At 35.7% G+C, this 21070-nt stretch overlaps 1 protein-coding gene across 6 annotated transcripts in view; it reads right to left on the bottom strand.

The window, feature by feature from the left end:
- ZNF385D (zinc finger protein 385D) overlaps positions 1-21070 on the bottom strand; it is a 252810-nt gene that overhangs the window by 204058 nt on the left and 27682 nt on the right. For all 6 annotated transcript variants that reach the window (XM_058181908.1, XM_058181903.1, XM_058181905.1 and 3 more), the window contains one exon: positions 8224-8366. Coding sequence is in view for 5 of the 6 variants with exons in the window: in XM_058181903.1 (XP_058037886.1) it covers positions 8224-8366 (143 nt within the window). In the remaining variant the exon portion in view is untranslated. The remainder of the gene's footprint in view (positions 1-8223; positions 8367-21070) is intronic.

The following is a 21070-nucleotide window of genomic DNA, read 5'->3' as shown; positions in this document are numbered from 1 at the left end:
TTGGGTTTAATATTAATCACAAATTCCTGGGTATATGCTCAAAAGTATCTTATAGCTAAGCCACTTCTGACCAAAACTGGTAAATATTAGGATTAAAATTAAATAACAAATAACCAGGTAAATCCCACAATGGGATCACCTGTTGTCACAGCATTAAAAGGAAACTCAACCAAAACCAGTAAAGTGATAAACAACCAGGAAAATGCAGGAATTTATCTGACAAGGAGCATGATAAGCCGGAAATCAAAGCAGACCTTACAGTCAGAGATATTTCAATTGCTCTGTCATACCGCCCAGGCTGACCCCTAAATATTAAATATTTCTAGCTCCAGCTGAGCACAACTGGCCCTCATCATCTCCCGTTTCTTTAGCAGATCAGTGCAGAATAATCTAATGTCTTAAAGTTCTTGAATACTAGTATCAGAATACTTCTGATATTTTATCTTCAGATGATAGCATCAAGGAATAGATTAAAAAGCTCCTAGTTCATACCAGAGTTTCTAGGACCAAGTCTGGTCTAGGCTTAGAAATAATGTGCCTGGCTTTTGAGGTTGACTCTTAATATAAGGCCATGATGTCACTCCCCTCTTTATAATTCCCTTCCCTGCCAGAGAAGATAATCTTCATCATATAATATTGGTAGAAGTTGGCATTCAACATAGAGATGAAGTCATCTGTACCATCCTATGCTATTTTATCCTTCATGACATATCATGTCTCATAACTTTGCAATTTCTTTCCATGTCAACAGGACTCCAGGATGTAAGTTATCTTGTGCTACTGTTTTCCTCATAAGGGAAGTACTTGAAGAATGTGGGAAGTGGGCAAATGAGAGGAGTAATAGAGAGAAGAGTGAAGGAATAACATAGATCCATAAAATACTGAGTGGAGTGAAAATTGGGAGGTTGCTTAGCATCTACTCCACAGGACTACTTTAACACATAATGGTGAATGGATTGAGGAATCTGGCAATGCATTTCCTGAGATTCCTGAGATTCCTGAGATTAGAACTCCACCGACTCTGACAAGACCTGTGTTTAACACACAGAATCATCTATTGCAATGTCCTTCCTGTTAAAGACTACTTCAGCTTCAATCGCAATAATACAAGAGCAAACAATAGTTTCAAACTTAATGTTAACCGCTTCAATCTTGATTGCAGAAAATATAACTTTTGTAACAGAGTTGTTAATGCTTGTAACACACTACCTGACTCTGTGGTCTCTTCTCAAACTCCCAAAAGCTTTAACCAAAAGCTGTCTACCATTGACCTCACCCCATTCCTAAGAGGACTATCAGGGGCATGCATAAGTGCACAAAAGTGCCTATCATTCCTGTCCTATTGTTTCCTTTCATTATATATACGCTTATGTGTTGTATAGTTGTTTCATGTTTATGCTTATATATACTGTTGTGATAAAATTAAAAAAAAGATTACTTTAAAGAAGTAAATGTTGGCTAGACTGCGATTTACAGGCAGCAGACAATGCTTATTTCTTTAAATTGTTCTTTCAATATGCCCAATACTGTTTGGTGTTCCTATAAAAGCTGCCTGCCTTTTGTGAGCATATTTGGAAATGGCCCCATAGTTACTGGTAGAAAATAAAGTGGGTAAAATCAGCAGTTACTTTAAAAAAAAAAAAGTGCAGCTAGCTGAGCCTGAGGCAAGGATGGTGGTAGTCGGCTGTTGGTACTACACAGATAATAGAGCTGGGAAATACTGCATTAAACTTTTAACATTCCTCCTTCCTCCAGTCTTCCTTCTTACCAGAGGAAAATACATGATAAAATAAACTACCTTTTAGAAGATGCTTTAGTAATTACATAAGTTACATAATAATCTTTTACATATTATTTCTTTTATTTTATTTTTAAATATACAAATGACCAGAACAAAATATTTTGGTTAATTTTATCTTGTGTTTCTTGCTGAAATGGTAAAATTGCATAATTAGGTACTTGTAAAGAAAAAAACCCACACACATAGCCTCATAAGCCACATAATTCTTCATAAAATCTTTTTTTAAAGGACATGAACTCTTTTCAGAAGCATTAAAAAGTATGTGCTTGTCAAACTGTCCTGTTAAGTCAAATCTAACCTACAGCCTATCTTTCCTTAGGCTGATAATGTTCTAGTTGATATGACATGTCCCTAAAGGTTTGTCAAGCAGGGAGGAACATGTTAGAAATACACTAGCCTTTCTTAGGCAAAATATGTGTTTACTGAACACTATTAGCTAACTCAGGCATAGAAATTGGTAGTAAATGGAACTCAGTATAATATAGCATGTCAGGAAACGACATTAGAAAACAAAGGTCACATTGCCAAACAAAATCTCATTATTGCTACCACTGTAAGAAGTCTGTAAGAAGTCAGAGATCAAAAGTCAAAAAACAAAATTCACAAACAGCAGTGTGATAAGATTTAAGCAATTTTTTAAAAATTTAGGTTGCTTTATTGTTCTGCTTTAGTACATGTTATTCTAAAATCAAAATAACGTGGTAAATGATATAAATATTTCGATATTTCAACAGAATAAACAAAGCATTTGAAACACAGGCTACTGAGTAATATTAGCCATAATTTTCTGAGCAAAGATTGTAGGAAAATTTTACTGTTTTCCTACAAACTATTTACTAAACCTGCACTACTATTAATCTTCTCATAGTTCCCATCACCAATCTCTTTCCACTTATGACTGTATGACTGTAACTTTGTTGCTGGCAATCCTTATGATTTATATTGATATATTGACCATCATTTGTGTTGTAAATGTTGTACCTTGATGAACATATCTTTTCTTTTATGTACACTGAGAGCATATGCACCAAGACAAATTCCTTGTGTGTCCAATCACACTTGGCCAATAAAAATTCTATTCTATTCTATTCTATTCTATTCTGTTCTGTTCTGTTCTGTTCTGTTCTATTCTATTCTATTCTATTCTGTTTAGAATAAAGCTATACGTTAATGGAAACATGAAGCAGGCATTGAAATGGGATTTCCATGGATCTAGGAATGACACAGCATAGTATAAATGTATTGAGTACAAACCCAGATTTCAACATAATTATCATGAAAAGAAAAACTAGGCTACAATGTAAAATGCCATTGGTATTTATTGCATCTTACTTTCTTGTGTCTATGTGCTATTCACCATATAATGTGAGATTTGAGGTTGTTATTCATAAGCCATGTTAGAATTGAACAAATAATATTCTGAATCCTAGACCTCCAACCTTGGTCCCTTTGACACTTGTGGACTTCAACTCCCAGAGTTCCTCAGCCAGCAAAGGACTCTGGGAGTTGAAGTCCACAAGTCTTAAAGGTATCAAGGTTGGAGACCCCTGTCCTAGGCCAAACTGTTTTTGTAGAATGAAGAGAATGTGCTTGTACAGTTGCACATAGATTTGCACAATTAAACTTGAAGTCTTGAAGAATTGTGTCTCCCTGTGATTCTTTCTCTCAAGAATTACAGATCATAATTTATTCTTTGTATTAAAGTTATTGTTTACCTTAATGTCCTCTATTAATACTAAGGGAACTATTTGATAAAACACTGTAAGAAAAACTGACTATGGATAGGTGCTCTATTGTTGAGTAATGAAAAAATTAATTGGTCTATTCATTTTGATGTATTGGAAAAAACAGAAAACCGAAAGTTGTATTCATCTATCTATTTATACACCTACACTCTATCTTTCTTCAAGATAGCAAGTATAAAATAGCATATTAAAAAAATTTTATTTGCATTTATATCCCGCCCTTCTCCGAAGACTCAGGGTGGCTTACACTATGTCAAGCAATAGTCTTTATCCATTTGTATATTATATACAAAGTCAACTTATTGTCCCAACAATCTGGGTCCTCATTTTACCTACCTTATAAAGGATGGACGGCTGAGTCAACCTTAGGCCTGGTGGGACTTGAACCTGCAGTAATTGCAAGCAGCTGTGTTAATAACAGACTGTCTTAGTAGTCTGATCCACCAGAGGCCCTAATATTAATATTAGAGAACTAGTTAGTATAGTGGTTAAAAGACACTAGGCTAGAAATCAAGCAATTGTGAGTACACTCCTCAGGCTTTAAGCCAACTGGGTGATCTTGGGTTAGTCATTCTCTCAGCCCTTGGGCAGGGGTGGGCAATAGCAAACTACTTCCAAAAATCTTACTCAAAAAGATTAGTCCAGGGAATTGTCAGGAGTAAAGATTGATTTAAGAAATTTAAAAAAGTAAATAGTTGAGATGCTTTATACAATTCTTTTTCAAATTGTCCATTCTGTTAAACAAAATATATTATTTATTAAACATATCTCTGTGTCATTGCAATCAACCTGATTTTTTATAGCTTATGAAAACAAAGTGACAAAATGTCAGGACAAGCTTTTAGAAAATCTGAAATGCAGAAAATATGATTTGAGAATTACAGTTAAAATCTTTCATGATTTACAAATATATGGATGGATTCAGATCACAGCAGTAGTATGGAAGGATGGTCACATCACTTCCTTTTTTTCAAGGTTTTACACCTTGGGCTGTGCATTTCCCTGAGATGTCTTCCCTTTTGTAGCCTGCAGTAATAATTTAATATGAAATGTCTATTTTTCGTACACCCAGCTGTTGCAGAGAAGGATGAATGATAGTTATTTTGTAATGTCTCCATGATATAGGAAAAATATAGGCAATAAATTGTGGAAAAATGGAAAACGTAGAGATATCCAAAATACCATCTTTGATGTCTTACAGTTTTCTACGTTTTGTTTTCCAACTCTATCAACTATGGCAATATTAGTATTAGTATTAGTATTTATTGGATTTTTATACCGCCCTTCTCCCGAAGGACTCAGGGCGGTTCACAGCCACAATAAAAAACAATGATATACAATGATAAAAATATACAGATAAAAACAAAGATTAAAAAACTTATTATTTGTTTGGCAAAAATTTAAAACAGTATACCGTTAAAAAACCCCTAAAATGTAATCAAATATGAATATTAAAATTAAACTCTTTAAAATTATAAAATTTAAAATTACTAAGCCAGTCCCGCACGAATAAACAAATACGTCTTCAGCTCGTGGCAAAAGGTCTGAAGGTCAGGCAGTTGACGCAATCCAGGGGGAAGTTCGATCCAGAGGTTAGGAGCCCCCACAGAGAAGGACCTTCCCCTGGGGGCTGCCAGTCGACACTGCTTGGCGGACGGCACCCTGAGAAGCCCCTCTCTGTGTGAGCGTACGGGTCAGTGGGAGGTGTTCGGTAGCAGAAGGCGGTCCCGTAAATACCCTGGCCCTAAGCCTAATATATATTTTCCCTTTTATTATTTCATTTTATTTTATTCTAGTATGTCAAAATTCATTATCATGAAACATGTATTGGAATGAGCATGAACTAGATATGAAGCATGGGAATAGCTTAAGAAGCATGGGAATAGCATCACCAAAAATTGAGTTCTATTTTTAATGCCATTTTTAAATTAAATGCCAATTTTGTACCTCCTCTCTGCTCTTTTGTTTCATTTCACCATGCATAATATGAACATGATTCAAAGCTTGGATAGTTTTTTAAAAACGCATAATATTTACATATAGTTATGAGAAGCATACAGGTAGTTCTTGACTTACAATCATTTGTTTAATCACTGTTAGAAATTATAAAATCAATGAAAAAGGTAATTTATGATCAATTTTCACATTTATGATCTATTCAGCATCTCTTCAGTCACGTGATTAAACCTCAGGTGCTTGGCAACCGGCATATATTACAAGGGTTGCAGAATTTCAGGATCCCAGGGTTTGCATCTGCAACTTTCTTAGGAAGCTCCTGACAAGCAAAGTCAATGGGGGAACCCAGATCTGCTTAACAAACATATGATTCACTTAACAACACCAATAATTTGCTTAAAAATGCTTTACAACTTTACAACTTTGTCAAAAAAGGTTGTAAAATGGGACATGACTTACTTAACTACTCTCTTGCTTAGCAATGGAAATTTTGGGCTCAATTGTAGTTGTAAGTTGATCACTACCTGTATCTCAAAATGTATAAAGCTTAAATCTATCCTTGAAAATTTAAGGCTCAACATTTGTAATGATTCTGGGTTTTTTCCTTCTCAATATAAATTTGTTATCCAGACAGTAGGAAAAAAACAGAAGGAGAGTATTTATAAACTCCTAAAAGTCAAAATAATGTCAAAGCTGCATATGTTAACTGTACAAATTATATTTACATAGTTAATTGTGCTTCTTAATTAAACTCAAATAGAAGAAAGCAGACAACGGGTATTCATGAAATGAATGTAAGAGTTGTCCAAGTTATTTTTTTTTTCACAATATGAAAACAGCTATATGGAACATATGTGTTTTGCAATTACACAGCTTTGCTTTATTTCTGTGCCTCTTTCCCTAACAGGACCCATCTGGTAAGATATGGAACAACCAGTTAAGAAGATAATACTATTGATGAATATTCATAAACAAGTCTCAGCTGAATTCAGCAGACTTAACTCCTAACTATGTGTGCACAAAATTTCAGTTTAATGTTATAAATTCAACAACTTCAGTAACATTTCATGTTAAATAAATATTAATACTATTGCAACTTAAGTTTCCATGTTCTTAAGACATTCCAGATCCTTAAGACATTATGTTGCTATGTCTCTGTGTGTCTTTTATAATATTTATGCTACAGTATAGATCCTTTCTGTTGCAGTCAGAGAATCATAAAAAAATTGTCAGCTCCTCAGAACTAAACCAGTATCTGTGGTAAAAGAACCCTTCAAAAATTCAATAGATACTAGGACTGTAATAAAAGGCAATTGGCAGAAAAATGTTTGTAAGTGCTGATTTTCTTGATATGCAAACCTCATGTAGCAACTGACACATTCATCAATAATTTGGATGTGTTTTGGAAAACAACAAAAATTAACTTTGCAACTTTGGATTTAAACCACTGCAGGTCTGTAAAGCAAAGCAAAGTAAAATCATGACATTTCACTTAGTAACTGCTTCACTCAACGTCCAAATTGCCAGTCCCAATTGCAGTCACTAAACTCAGTCACTAAACTTACCCTTATAACAGGGTAAATAAATGGAAATTTATTCCATTTGTTAGAAGTACAGTATACACCTACATAAGGAAAATTTCTACAATCCAAGTTCCATTTCAAAATGTAAGTAATTCTACTTACGTCTTATTATATCTTTACATCTTATATCTTTACAATATGTCTGTAGCATTTTCCCTTGAAAAGAATGTTAACACTTTATGTGCTTTGGGAGGGGAAAGGAAGATCATGTAATTTCTCCATGAATGAGGGACAAGTTTTATTTCATTCTATCTTCCCCAAATTCAGAAGGCATGACTGTATTCTAAATCAAGATTTCTCCTTTCATTGAAAAGTTTAATATGTGGTTTTTGCTATATTCTTCTATTTGTGGAATACCTTGTCTGGCACCCATTTAATGTTCTTCTGGGGCATTAAATGGAGGGGTTAAAAAAAAAACTCCAAGCACTTCAGCAACTCTTTTAGTGCCTTTTCTGTTTTACCTGTTGGTCCTGGTGCACTTGCTACTTTCTTGTCATTCTAGTTAGTGATTCTGATGTGGTGTTTTGTCATCATTAAATTCTATAGACTTATTTAAACCAAGGAAATGCAGCTAACTGGGCAGTTTAATATAATAAACAAATATAGTGATTCATGTGAAAGCTCAGCCCTATTTAGTATTCTTGTTAAAAGGGATTCAGCATTATTAGTTTCCACACTGCTATGGTACTAAGAAATTTACAGTATCAGTTTATATCACTATAAATAATTTAAATATTTATTTTGAGTTTTTATTTAGAACCCATGGAAAAAGCAGATAAATATTTATAATTAACTACTTCAAAATAATAGAGCTGATGTGTTCTTTCATTAGTTATAATTAATCCAATAACTAATTTAACATGAGCAAATTATAAAATAATTACTCTTGAAGAGAATATTTGTAGCTCAGGATTGAAATAAGGGGTCACTGGTGCTCTCTGAGCTTGGTTTATTTTTTGCAGACCGTTTCATTAGCCAAACTGGGAAACATCATCAGAGACTAATTGCTGATTTTGTGTATGTACATGCACATGTTTGTGTCTATGTGTGTACACATTTGTATGAAGATATTCTTTGGCTTGCCAATAATTAAATAGAAGTATACAACATGGAACTAAAACTTCATTATGGTACTTACAGCATTAAAATTGGGGAAGAGATTGACAGCTGCAGCAGTGTCCAGTGGGAATGGAAGAAAGGGTTTGAGATCCAATGATGGCGGCAAGGAGGGGATTGAAGGTCGTACCAGGGCTGGAAGAGCAGGGCTCTGGCATGTACCTCCTATATAATGAAAAAGAAAAGAACAAATGAAATCACACATAATGGTTTCTCAATTTAGTTACATTCTAAATTGGACAGTATATATTAAAACCAAATCAGTAAGTAACCTTTTTTATCATTCCCACTTTTTTAGGAAGCCTAGCAGGAAACAGTCATTTCTTCCACTAGCTTTTCAACTGTTGTGTTGATTTCCAGATTGCTCAAAGTATATTTCCAATGTAAACCCTTGTCTCTTGTAATATCAGCCAAGATTTTTTTAGAATAATTCTTTTGAGATTCTGTTGCCTGAAAATATTACTTGGACAAACTAAGGACATTTGTCAATTAAATTTATTTAGCCCAGTCACATTGATGTCAGGATTATTTGAGGAGTATCAAATTGATATTGGTAAGAATCAGAGAAACATTTTCCTGGTTCCTTCTTTCGTCTTCTTGTTCTGGCTCTTTAAGGAATGATCTATGATAATATTACCTTGTTTTCTAATGATTTGTTCTATTTCATGAGTATGTCTACAGCATGGAATAAGATGCAACACACCCAAAACAGCACTTACATTACATAATTAAATGTTTTATGAATGACCAATTACATGATTAGGTTTGCAAGGAAATTTAGAACTTTAACCTAAGCTATGGCAAAAACCTGAAATACTTTTTCATAAGTCCTATGCAATCTTTAAGAAAGCAACCCAAATATACTTCTTCTTAAAATATTTATAAAATAAAATATTTATAGTACTTTGGACCATTTTAAGGAGTACTGGTAACATCTTGCTCATAATCTTTGCTTCACTTTTAGTCCATGAAACTGAGGAAGCCCTGTGCGGGATATAAACCTTTACATTTAGAGGGATGTTTTGCCACATTCCTTTATTGTGGTACTGTACTCTTTTTATCCACTTATTTAGGATACAGTTGTCAGCAACTATACTAATGGCAGAATGAAATGATGGAATTAGAGATTGGCAGTTAGGAGGAAGGTGAACAATTCATCCTTCTCAGAAGAAAAAATAAATCAGAAACATTTGTCTTTTTAAAAAAAGAAGAAAGGACTTATGCAGCCGTACCACTGCAACGGATAAGCCTACATTGATGCCTGTAATTTTCTTCTTTCCAAAGTTACTGTTTAAGATTGTGCTTTTGCCAATTTGTTTCAAATAGCCTCTGGCAAGTATCCTAAAGCATGCCTGCAGGCAAAAGTAATACAAAAATTAGCCATGAAGTTTGATTTTATTGATCAAAGACAGCCTATTATAATATGAATGGGGAAAAAGATAGAAATACATTTTCAATTTACTCCATATAATGAAAAACCATTTCTGTTTGCAACACTTAAAGATTTTCTTTTTACTCTTAATAAATTAATTCATGTATTTATCCATAATATTCATAAGGGACTTTATAATTAACTTCAGTGACTGATTTCAATGAATAACCTAGTAAAAGACACTGTTATAAAAGCAGGCAATACAATATGAAATGAAGCATTCTCTAAAATTCTGGAAAGAATTTTAAAATTATTTAGAAATATATTGTTATATTAATATTTGCCTTTTCTAGAAAGCAAAAAAAAGACATATTGAAATGAAGCCATATTTCTCTTGGATTTTGATAAGCATATTTCTCTTTGAGATGGATCACCATTTGTTATATGCTCCTTATGAGAGGTTGCAACACATTCAATAGTCTGAAAACCTAGACATATTGGTTTAAAATGGTTCTCTATTTTGGTACATCTCTAGATTATCATCTTAGGTGCTAAATATTATTATTTTTTAAATCAGGAAATTCTTAAACTTTGACTGTATTCTTTTGACAGAATCTGACAGAAGCAGACAGAAGCAGATTGCAACAACCAGGTGGCTAGAGTCAAGAAAATAAATCAAAGAAATGACATACACATAGCTCACAATATTTCAGAATAGAGTTAGTGAGGATTTACTAAATACTCAGTCATTCTCACTGTGGCAAATAATCATATTTATTAATAATTTTAGATTTCAAATATAGGTAGAAAATTCTTCTTTCATTAGCAAATCTGGCAGGGGAGATACCTTGAATCTAAACTGAATCATTTGCACAGTAGATAGCCTTTGATTAACAACCCTATTAGGAGCAACAACTTCATTGTTAAGTGATATTTTATTTATTTTATTTATTTTATTTGATTTTTATACCGCCCTTCTCCCGAAGGACTCAGGGCGGTGTACAGGCAAGATAAAACCAGCAATACAAATATACAAGTTAAAATATCATTTAAAAAACTTATTTAAAATTAGCCTGAAATTAAATTATCATAAACTAAAAACCCCGTTTAAAAATTAATAAAATTTCCCATTAAAAATCCAATTTAGGCCAGCCCCGCGCGAATAAAGAGATGTGTCTTTAGTTCGCGACGGAATGTCCGAAGGTCAGGTATTTGACGTAGACCTGGGGGAAGCTCGTTCCAGAGTGTGGGAGCCCCCACAGAGAAGGCCCTTCCCCTGGGGGCCGCCAGCCGACATTGTTTGGCGGACGGCACCCTGAGAAGTCCCTCTCTATGGGAGCGTACGGGTCGGTGGGAGGCATGTGGTAACAGCAGGCGGTCCCGTAAGTACCCAGGTCCTAAGCCATGGAGCGCTTTAAAGGTCGTAACCAACATCTTTAATATGGTAGTTGAATGAAGCATCACAGGACCGTAGTATGCTTATGACCTCACTTCCGCTGTGGTTAAGTCAGGCATCAAATGATTATAACTTATGATTTATTCCTGGCTTCTCCTTTAACTCTGCTTGTTGGAAACTAGCTGTGAAGCATGCAAATGGTGATCATTTGCCATTTGGTTACTGTGGAGAGTGTGATGGCTGTAAAGACCCACCAGTTGAATGGTGATCATGTGATCACAAGGATGTTACTATAGTTATAAGCACAATAATTGGTTATAAAGTTAGTTTTTCAGCATTGTCATAACATCAAAAAGTTGCTAAACAGGCAGCTTTTAAACAAGTCTACCTGTATTAAAATGCTGTGAGAAAATATCTCAACTGAGGCTCCATTTCAGCTTTTAAGGGGAGACTCATGATATAGTATACTAAATCATCCATTCTTTGACTTTTGGTAGGAAATCAGTTGACAGCCCTTTCTTACTATCTTTTCAGTTACTTTGTAAAATGCCTGACAAAATTTTAGTGATAAGGAAATGTCTGTCTAATAAATCAAGAAGATTAATTTATAGCTCATATTTATTTCGCACTGTACACTGACTTCCTTGGAATCTCTAGGTGATTTACAACACTTGTGAAAGTGGAAATTGAATCCGACCTTTAGAAAAGGGCTATTATGGAAAGAGAGACAATAAAAGAATAATACATTGAGTCAATGTTCATCTTAGAGAACCAGACAGTCATTCATCAGCTGGTTAAATATCAGCTAAATTGACCTGAGGGAATCAGGTGCATTTAAGACACTGCAATGAGTGCTGAGAATGTTGGCCACATAGACCAAATACTTGATAAATCCAGTACTTGAGTACACTGAATATAAACATAATAAAAATAAGAACCAGACAGTTAGAAAGTAGAATGCTTTTTTTTCATAAAGTCAGTTAGCCAATCAAGTTCTTCTGCCTGACACTCATTTCCATTTGATGGATTTCTATAATGCTCTAAACAATAAGCATTTTATATTCTCTAAACTCAGACTATGTTTACTATCTTTTGTTTTTTCCTTGCTTTCTCCCAAGCGTTTTTCTCCTACAAACTGCAGGCTCTCTCAAAACAAATGCTCTCTTCCTCTGAAGAAGGGGCCAATTTTTGCAATATAGGCACTGGTATTCATGAATTACAATTGGCAGGTTAGTGCCTATACGTGCCATGGTTCCTGCAAAAGTCTTAAACAGCAGGGATACCTCACTAGTTTTTTCATATGTATTATTTTGTTATTTATTAATTTCACTTTATTCAAATATATTTTTCATCAGAATCAGTATGAACAGTTGAAAACAGAATTAGTTGCTTTGTCTAACAATAATTCAGTTTGACAAATGCAGATTGGAATTGCAGAATGTTATGATTTATGTTCACCAATAATAAAGCTCCATTATTCTCTCTCCTAAAGATACTCCATGTTGCTCCATATGCCAAAGCAGACAACCCTTATGGCAAGCTGAAAGTAAGAACTGTATAAGAAATATCTTATGGATAAACATAATAGAAATGTCTTTGCCAAGGAGAAGGGATGTCTTTAAATTGTTAAATATACTCAGTCACTTTGCATATTTTAAATGAAAGCATTTTGTTCTGTTTATATGCTTGTATTCAATTCTCATAACAATAGTAACCAAAACATCATCTATTAGGTTTTGTAACATCACAGTCACAATAGAACAGATTTATTCTTCCAGGAGAAAAATTACATTTTCCTATTTCCTTTCTGAATTATTTTTATGCCTGGAAAGTGCAAAAAACAGTTGATTAAACAACATTAACTTGATCTTTCAGTACAACTTAGATTCATTACAGTATAATAGAGACCTGATAACACTGAAACTCTCCTGTAATCCCCAATAATACTTTTACTTTAGCTTGATGCTATATTAGGGAAATAAGGACTATACATTAGGTATAGAAAAATAGAAGACTAGTGGTGATAGGTGAAGCTATGAATTCCTGCCAGCTAATTGTTATAAGATTATAATTATAATATTTATAATTATAAATATAGTTGTTATAAGCTAATTGTTATAAGAGCACCAGTGTGCCTACTGTTCCTGTCCTAATGTTCCCTTTGATTGTATCCAATTCATATAGTTATTTCATGCTTATACTTATATATACTGTTGTGACAAATAAAAAAAATAAAAAAATTGCCCTGTGATGGTACGTCACTACCTTAGGTGAAGTCAAGTGTATCATAGGATTTTACTTTTTAATATGAAAGAAGGGTAATAATCAGAGAAACTTTAATTAAATTATTAAAACAAATTTAGATTTTGTCTTGACTGTCTTACTTGCTTTTTACAATACAGTTTCAGAATTCCATTAAAATATTCATTTGTATTTAGAATATTTGGATTCTGAAATGCTGTGCATAAAATATTTGCACAGAATAGCTTTGACAATTTGAAACTCATATTATATGTAATTTCTCTATGTCTCTCATATATAGACATAAGCTATTTAAATTCTACACAAAGTTAATAACAACAAAAATAATATTTTTAAAATATTAAAATAATATTTTAATTGAAATACTATTTCATATTCACTCAAATATTCATTTTTGTGACATTGTAAGCAAACATCAGTGAACAATTGAACCTGGAAAGTTCAACTTATTTGGAATGTTCATGAATGCCATCAAAATTGCAAACAGTATTATAGATTTTAAGCCGAAAAATTCTATTTACATCTTTCCTTGATAGCAGTCTATTATAATCTTGGGTAACTACATAAGTCATTTTTCTGCTATGTATGAATCAGATAAGAAGATTAATTTGCTTCTTTGGAATGTATTGATCCTATCAGTTAGATGTGCTCATTTCTAAACTCTTTCCTGTCAATTGCAGGATTAATTTCTGGAAGCAGGTATCTTATCAGAATGCTTCTTTCAAATGTGTTTTCCAATCTGTATTTTGAAGATTCAAATACTCTAGTGAAATACAGCACTATATTGACCTTTATGGACAGGGTTTCATTGGAGGAAGGAAAAGGAATTATTTTCATCTTCAGTGATACAACTCATATGACTGCCAACAGTTCTTCAGGTCACCAACACTAGAAATCTTTGAAATTTAAAAGGAAAGAGTAAATCTTCTTACTTAGGGTCACTGGCTTTTGACTATTCTTTTAGTTCTTTAGTTCTTTAGTTCTGTCCATTCTTTTAGTTTAAATTACTATTAATAGAACTATTTGCCCAAATTAAATTGAGAATTTTGTATTTCATATTCTGTGTATGTAAGTGTTAATGTGTACGCTCACATATTTTTAACATCTAATCCCACAGACCCTTAAAAAATTTTTTAAAAAACCCATCTCCAGAAATTACTAATTCAACAATACATATTGCCTCAGAACTGAATTACTTTTATATACTGCAGAAAATAACTTGTATTGAAGCATTCCAATAATACTTCTTTAATGATTTCTTTAAAATGTTTATTTTTATTTCTTTATTAGATTTTATGCAGTTTTCCACCTTTTGCAGAAAAATTCAAAGCAGTAGACATGGTACTCCCTATAATTTTATCCATCAAAAATCCTGAAGTATGACTGGCCTTAGGTTACCAGGTGAGTTTCCATGGCTGATGTCTCAAAGATGCTTTTTCAAAAGGCAACTGGATTGTTTTTTCCTTGAAGAAGACATTTTGCTTCTCATCCAAAAACTTCATCTGTTCAAGCAGGTGGTGGGACTATGGAAGGATTAGTTCTTATAGAACAGCGTGATTGGAATCATCATATTTCTTTGCAGTTATCTGGTTATTAACACTCTTCCTGAGAGCTCTTGAAGCCACTTGAGGGCTTTAGCTGTGCCCTCCAAGTCACCTGGATCAGACTGCAAATAGGGGTGGAATCTTTTGAAGGACAGTGTTGTGAAAAGGAGATAGATAGTGTCTTATCCCTCCCCCCTTTGTTGAGAGGACTGCTCAGTGCTATCATATGAGGTGTTAACAAAACATTAAAATATCCACAGATATTCCATAACTGATGGTAAACAAAATGTGATTGGTACCAATCTAATATCTTAACTTATACAATATTGTATCACTTTATTCTTACTATTTTAGTTTGTTTATTTATTTATTTATTTATTTATTTATTTATTTATTTATTTATTTATTATTTTATTAAATTTTTATACCACCCTTCTCCCAAAGGACTCAGGGCGGTTTACTTATATTTAAGACCCCTTCCCTTAGGCACTACCGTTTTTTAGTTCTTTAAGCACTGGAAAGTGTGCCTTATCTATTGCAAGCCCATTTCTATGAAATCCAATTAGCCTCTAGCTTTTAGGACAGCATTTAAGGCTTGGCTCTTCTCCAAGCACTGGGATAGAAGAAGGTCAGAATGAAATGAGAATGTAACATCAGGGAAAGGTGGTTATGGTACCAGGTTTTTCGTTTTAGATTTATTGGTCTTTTGTGTTTTATTTGTTGTGGTTTTATTGTTGCATATACTTTTATTTTTGGATTATAAACCACTCAGAATTTTGCTTTACAAATGTTATACATACATACATACATACATACATACATACATACATACATACATACATACCTAGACAGGTATGTCTCTTTTGGCCTCAGCAGTGATCTCTAGATGAGAAGGAACTGCCCATGAAAGAGTAAGATTCTTAATTAAGATTCCTCCAGACTTGCAGTTCCTTCTGGAGCAGCAGGTAGAAGTTGCAACTTCTCTTCACCATCCATTAGACCATTGCAAAATGCTCTATATGGAACTGCTTTTAAAAACCACGTAGAAGCTTTGGGCTACTATAAAATACTCCAATGCTCATCAGAAATTTCCACTGAGAGATTATGATACATCTTATTATAGATTCTGCCTTGGTTGTCTGTTAGCTAATTTAAAGTATTGGTACCAATTACTGCAAGACCATATCTCTTAGTAGAATCAGTTCAATTACTGTGTTCATATCAGATAAGTAGTTGATTGTTCCTCATTTCTAGGAAGGGAAGGGAAGAAAAACCTTCCCTAGGAGTGTTTTCCAGCAACTCCCTTCTGTAATGGCCTCTATAATTTTTCATAAGAAGCTGAGGATGGAGCCCTTTTGGAAGGTGTTTACATTGAGATACCAGGTTGTTTGGTTTATATGTTTATGTTTTTGGTTACATTTAGTTCTTTGTTCTAATGTATGGTTTTATCTTCTGTGTAACCTGGTGTTGATAAAGCTAAAGAAATTTGTTCAAAACCTTTTAAAAAGAAATCTATTGATATTAAAGTGGCAGAAATGATATTCATTTTGTAACTTTGTTTCTGCATAGTGCTTTTATTTTAAAAAAGGAGAAAATTGCAAAACATACCGGTATCTAAGACACATAAATTTTTAAATTTAAAAATAAATGACATTAGCATGCTGCATACAGTTATTTAGAGTGAAACAGCAAACAAGTTTAATAAATAATTATGGTTGGTTACATGCTCAGCCAGCTATTTAAACTATATTTGTCATTTTTATCCGCTTATCAAGTCCCTTCCAAAATTTTGTTTGATGGTATTAAATATATTGTCACAGGATAAAAGCTGTTCATTATTTTCCAGGATATGAATTGTAAATCTACATTTTTAAAAATACTGGGTTGTTTTTGTTAAGCCATGGTCTCTTACTTATTCCTGTTATTTCATCAATGCTAACATCTATGTTGTTTGAATTATGCCAATTTGAGGTTTTGGTTGCAGGTCACCATTCATGAGACAGGATCTCTCCCAAAAACTCTCATACCATACACTTAACCTATATGATACTGCCTAAAAATGCTTGTACAAATCATTTAATATTATTACCCTAAGAAACAAATTATTTTCATTAAAAAATGGCTTTCAACTTGGTTTACTTTCAGTAATCTGGAAAAGAAATTCATATATGTATGAAATAAAATTGAAATCAAATAAAGAATTGTATTTTGGGTGGAGGGAGAGAGAGAGAGAGATCTGATGGATATTCTTTGACATTTTGCTTAATTCTAAGTGCAACTAATATATTAGGCATTTTATTATTAATTAAAAGTCTAAATTAATGGTTTTATATGTAAACAGTATTCTCTAATAGCTAATGCTAACCTTCAATGAAACATACAATACTTGATTAAATTCAATGTTAAAAATTAGGGGGAAAATACATACCGCATTTCTAGCTTGTATATGTGCTTTCATATACCAATCATCTCCAAATGTAATAACGCAATACTATCTAATCATAATGCCTTATTAAATCATGGTGGAGCTAGTGCTTTAGCCTGAAATTTTGTCTGAATTTCAAATGACAAGCATTAAATTGGAGTTAAATGTTTTTCCTCATCAATATATTTGAAAAGTTGAGGTATTTTATTTTTTATGGAAATAAAATCAAGTGGGTTCAACCATACAAGTAGCTTTTATATTCCATCTTACCATGATATCATCTCTGAAAGAAGAAAAAGAAGTGCTATGCTTTCCTTTTACTTCACAAAGTAGAATTGTTTCCCATAGAACAATACACTGTGCTTGGAACAAAAGAAAGAATGTTTACAGCTTTGTTTTTAAAAAATCTCAGAGTATACAACCAAATATTTTCCCTCAAAAGCTCTTAAATATTATACAGACAAAACTCTTAAAACAGAATCTGTGCTCACTTTCTCCTTAGAAGTGAAAATTTATTCTACTGTTTACTTTATGTGATTTATTTTAAATGAAATCTGAACATCAGCAAGCAAAGTGTTAAGGGAAACCAAAGGGAAGAAAGGAATGAAAGAATAGCTATGTTCGCCTGTACAAATCTTGATGCAAGTCCCTGCCACTGAAGTTATGCCAAATGAGATTGAAAAATAATTGATTCCTGCTGCTTCCTATTTTAGCACTGTTGATTGAAGTCACGTTCTCATGAGTTTCAGGATAAGGGGCATTGGTCTTACTTGATACACACCTTTTCGTCAGTGGAGACAGCATCCAGGAATGGGTTGTACTTGTCTGTTCAGATGAAGGACTGAGTCTGTCAAGTTGCAAGTCCCCGCCCCTGTTGCTAGGGCCTTCCAGCTTTTGGTGAAGATGAAGAAACAGCCTCAACGTGTCGAGAAACATTAAAGAGTGATGAGTGAGGACCAGACAAATTACGTGTGGGGCTAGATGCTGTCTCCACCAAAGAGAAGATGTGTATCAGGTAAGACCAACGCCCCTTCTCCCTCTAGGTGAAGATAGCATCCAGGAATGGGATATACCAAAGCTAACTGTCCCTCAAATTATGGGTGGGTCCTAGTCTGGTCCCCAGAAGTTTCCTCTGAATGGACCCTTTGTAACACCCTGCATCCAAATGCTGCCTCCGCAGAAGTGAAAAAATCCAATTTGTAGTGTCTAACAAAGGATGAAGGAGAGGTCCAAGAGGCTGCCCTGCAGATCTCTGCCAGCGAAGCTTGTGTGGCCCATGCCGCTGTCATAGAGGCATTCTGGGTAGAGTGTACCATCACATGCGCAGGCTTTGGAAGAGAACGTATGATTTGATAATAGTCTGTCTATTACCAGCGGCCAATCGTGGATGGTGTGACCTTTGCACCTACAGAGGCTGGGAGAAATGAAACAAACAATGACTCTGTCTTTCTCAACTCATCTGTTTGTTTACGGTAAATGTGGAGGGCCTGCCGCACATCCAAAGTATGCCACCGTCTTTTTAAATGGTGGGATAGGTGAGGACAGAAGTTGGGTAAGACCAGTTCTTGCATTCTATGAAAGGAAGTGTTAACCTTGGGTATGAACTAAAGGTCCAGCAGGAGGACAACACTATCAGCATGGAATACAAAAAGATCACTCCTCACTGAGAGAGCTAGCAGAACGTAAGGGCTCATATGAAGCTCCAGTTAGGGATTTCAGTACTATAGACAGGTCTCATGTCAGATACCAGTGGACCACTGGGGGGCATAAACTAGTAGCACCCCGAAGAAATCTGCAGATGGTAGGGTGTTGAGACAGGGACTCCAGTCACCCACAAGTCCGGACAGATGATAGAGTCGCCACCTGTCTCCTAAGGGTGTTAACTGACAAGCCAGAATCTAGCCCATTCTGTAAAAAGTCCAGGATCTGGGGTAATGTGAACGGTCATACCAACTACAAAAAATCCACCACGTGGCAGAATAAATCTGCTCTGTGGATGGCCTCCAGGAAGCTTGAATAGTCCTAATGATCCTGGAGGAGAAATTGTCTCCACTCAGAGCTTGCCACTCAAGCGCAAGGCGGTCAGTTGGAACCATTCCCCCTGGCTGAGCGATGTGATGCCCTGAGAGATCCTCCAGGGTGGAGCTACTGACATGGACTTGAGATTGGCAAACCAGGCCCTCCTGGACCAACGAGGGGCCAACAGCACGATCTCTGCCTGCTCATCCAAGATCTTCTGAATCACCCTCAGGAGGAGAAGAAGAGGGGGGAAGGCATAAAGTAGCCCGGCTGGCCACACACTGTGAAGTGCATCGACAGCTTCCACTCCTTAAGTTGGAAATGTGAAATAAAACTGCGGGAACTGTGAAATTTCTAGGGTGCAAACAAGCCCACCTCCAGGATGCCAAAGAAGTCCGTTAAGTCCTGGAAAAGGGCAAGGTGCAGGTGCCAGTCCGTGTGATCAATGACTTGATGACTGATCCAGTCCACCTGCACATTGGATACCCCAGAGATGTGCTCCACTGTTAAGAAGTGAAGATGATGTTTCACCCAAGGGCCAAGTCTCTTGGCCTCCAATATCAGAGACTTGGACCTGGTGCCCCCCTGGCAGTTTATATGCACCTTCATGGCCACATTGTGTCATGTCCCACCCCCCACTCCGATGAATGAGTCAAGGAAGTCCATGGCAAACTTGGCAACGAAGCCTCTGCAGCTTGCCAACTTTCTTCGAGGTTTATCAGGGCAGGCAGGAGTCCAAGTTGTGACTTCAGCGATAGGGTCCGGTATCAGCAAACTCGATAAGACTTTCTTGACTCAAGGTTGGAATGCCAAAAGCAGGTCCTTTATATAGGCTGTGGGGTGTGGCTCCATGACTCAGCATTTATCCAGGCCTGCCCCATCCCTCCTTCTGCTGGCGTCGCCAGCAGATTTCCGGAAGCAAGGGTCCTCCCACTCTGAATTGTCTTCAGCTGGATCTGCTGTCACTAATTCCAGCACCTGGCTGGCTTCCTGTTCACACGCTGTAGGAGTGAAGTTTATCAGGCTTGTCTGTTCACTCCTGGAATTCTCTGCGGGCATGGGGCCAGGGCCGGGGGCTGGAGGCATGACAGGCCATTCATCTTCATTATCAAACTCGGAGTCTGATAACAGTCCCAGTTGGAGACAGGAGGGACCTGGCTGAGGAGAGGAGGGAGGATGAGTCACAACACATTGTCTGTTAGCACTAAAACGTACTTGTGCAATATTGACAGCCGAAAATGGGAGAGGACGAGATACACTGCTCGCAGCTCCAGCCAACTGATGTTCAATTGCAGTTCATGGGTGCTCCACCTGCCTTGAGCCATCTGTGACTGGAAATACACCCCCCCCAGCCAAAGAGGCTGGCGTCCATTGCCACCACCAGTCACTGGGGTTAATGGAACAGGCAGCCCTTGGCAATGGCTGGTGACTGCCCCCAGTTAAGGGACAACATATTATACACCATATATTGGTTCAACCTTTTGAGATCCAGAATAGGTCTCCATCCCCCTGAGGTCTTGGGAACGAGAAATAAGAGGGAATAAAACCCTTGCCCGAATTGATCCTTTGGCATCCTCTGGATTGCTCTAATGCCCAGTAGATATCTCACAGATAAATCCATGAGGATCTATTTATTCTTGTCGTTGGACACTGGGCAGCATATAAAAAACATTGGTGGAGTGGAGTGAAATTCTAGGGATAAGCCAGATCGCACAGTATCCCTAACTCAGGTATCTGATGTAATCTTCTCCCATTGGTTGGCAAAAAGGGCCAGTCTACTGCCAAGGGGAGGGTCAGAAATGCAGTTAGTGATGGTGCCAGAGTGAATGACTTCCTCCCCCCATGAAAGGG

Source organism: Ahaetulla prasina, chromosome 4 (genome assembly GCF_028640845.1).
Source record: "Ahaetulla prasina isolate Xishuangbanna chromosome 4, ASM2864084v1, whole genome shotgun sequence".
Taxonomy (NCBI): Eukaryota; Metazoa; Chordata; class Lepidosauria; order Squamata; family Colubridae; genus Ahaetulla; species Ahaetulla prasina.
Note: the sequence above shows the minus strand (reverse complement) of the source record. Positions and strands in the feature narration are given on the sequence as shown.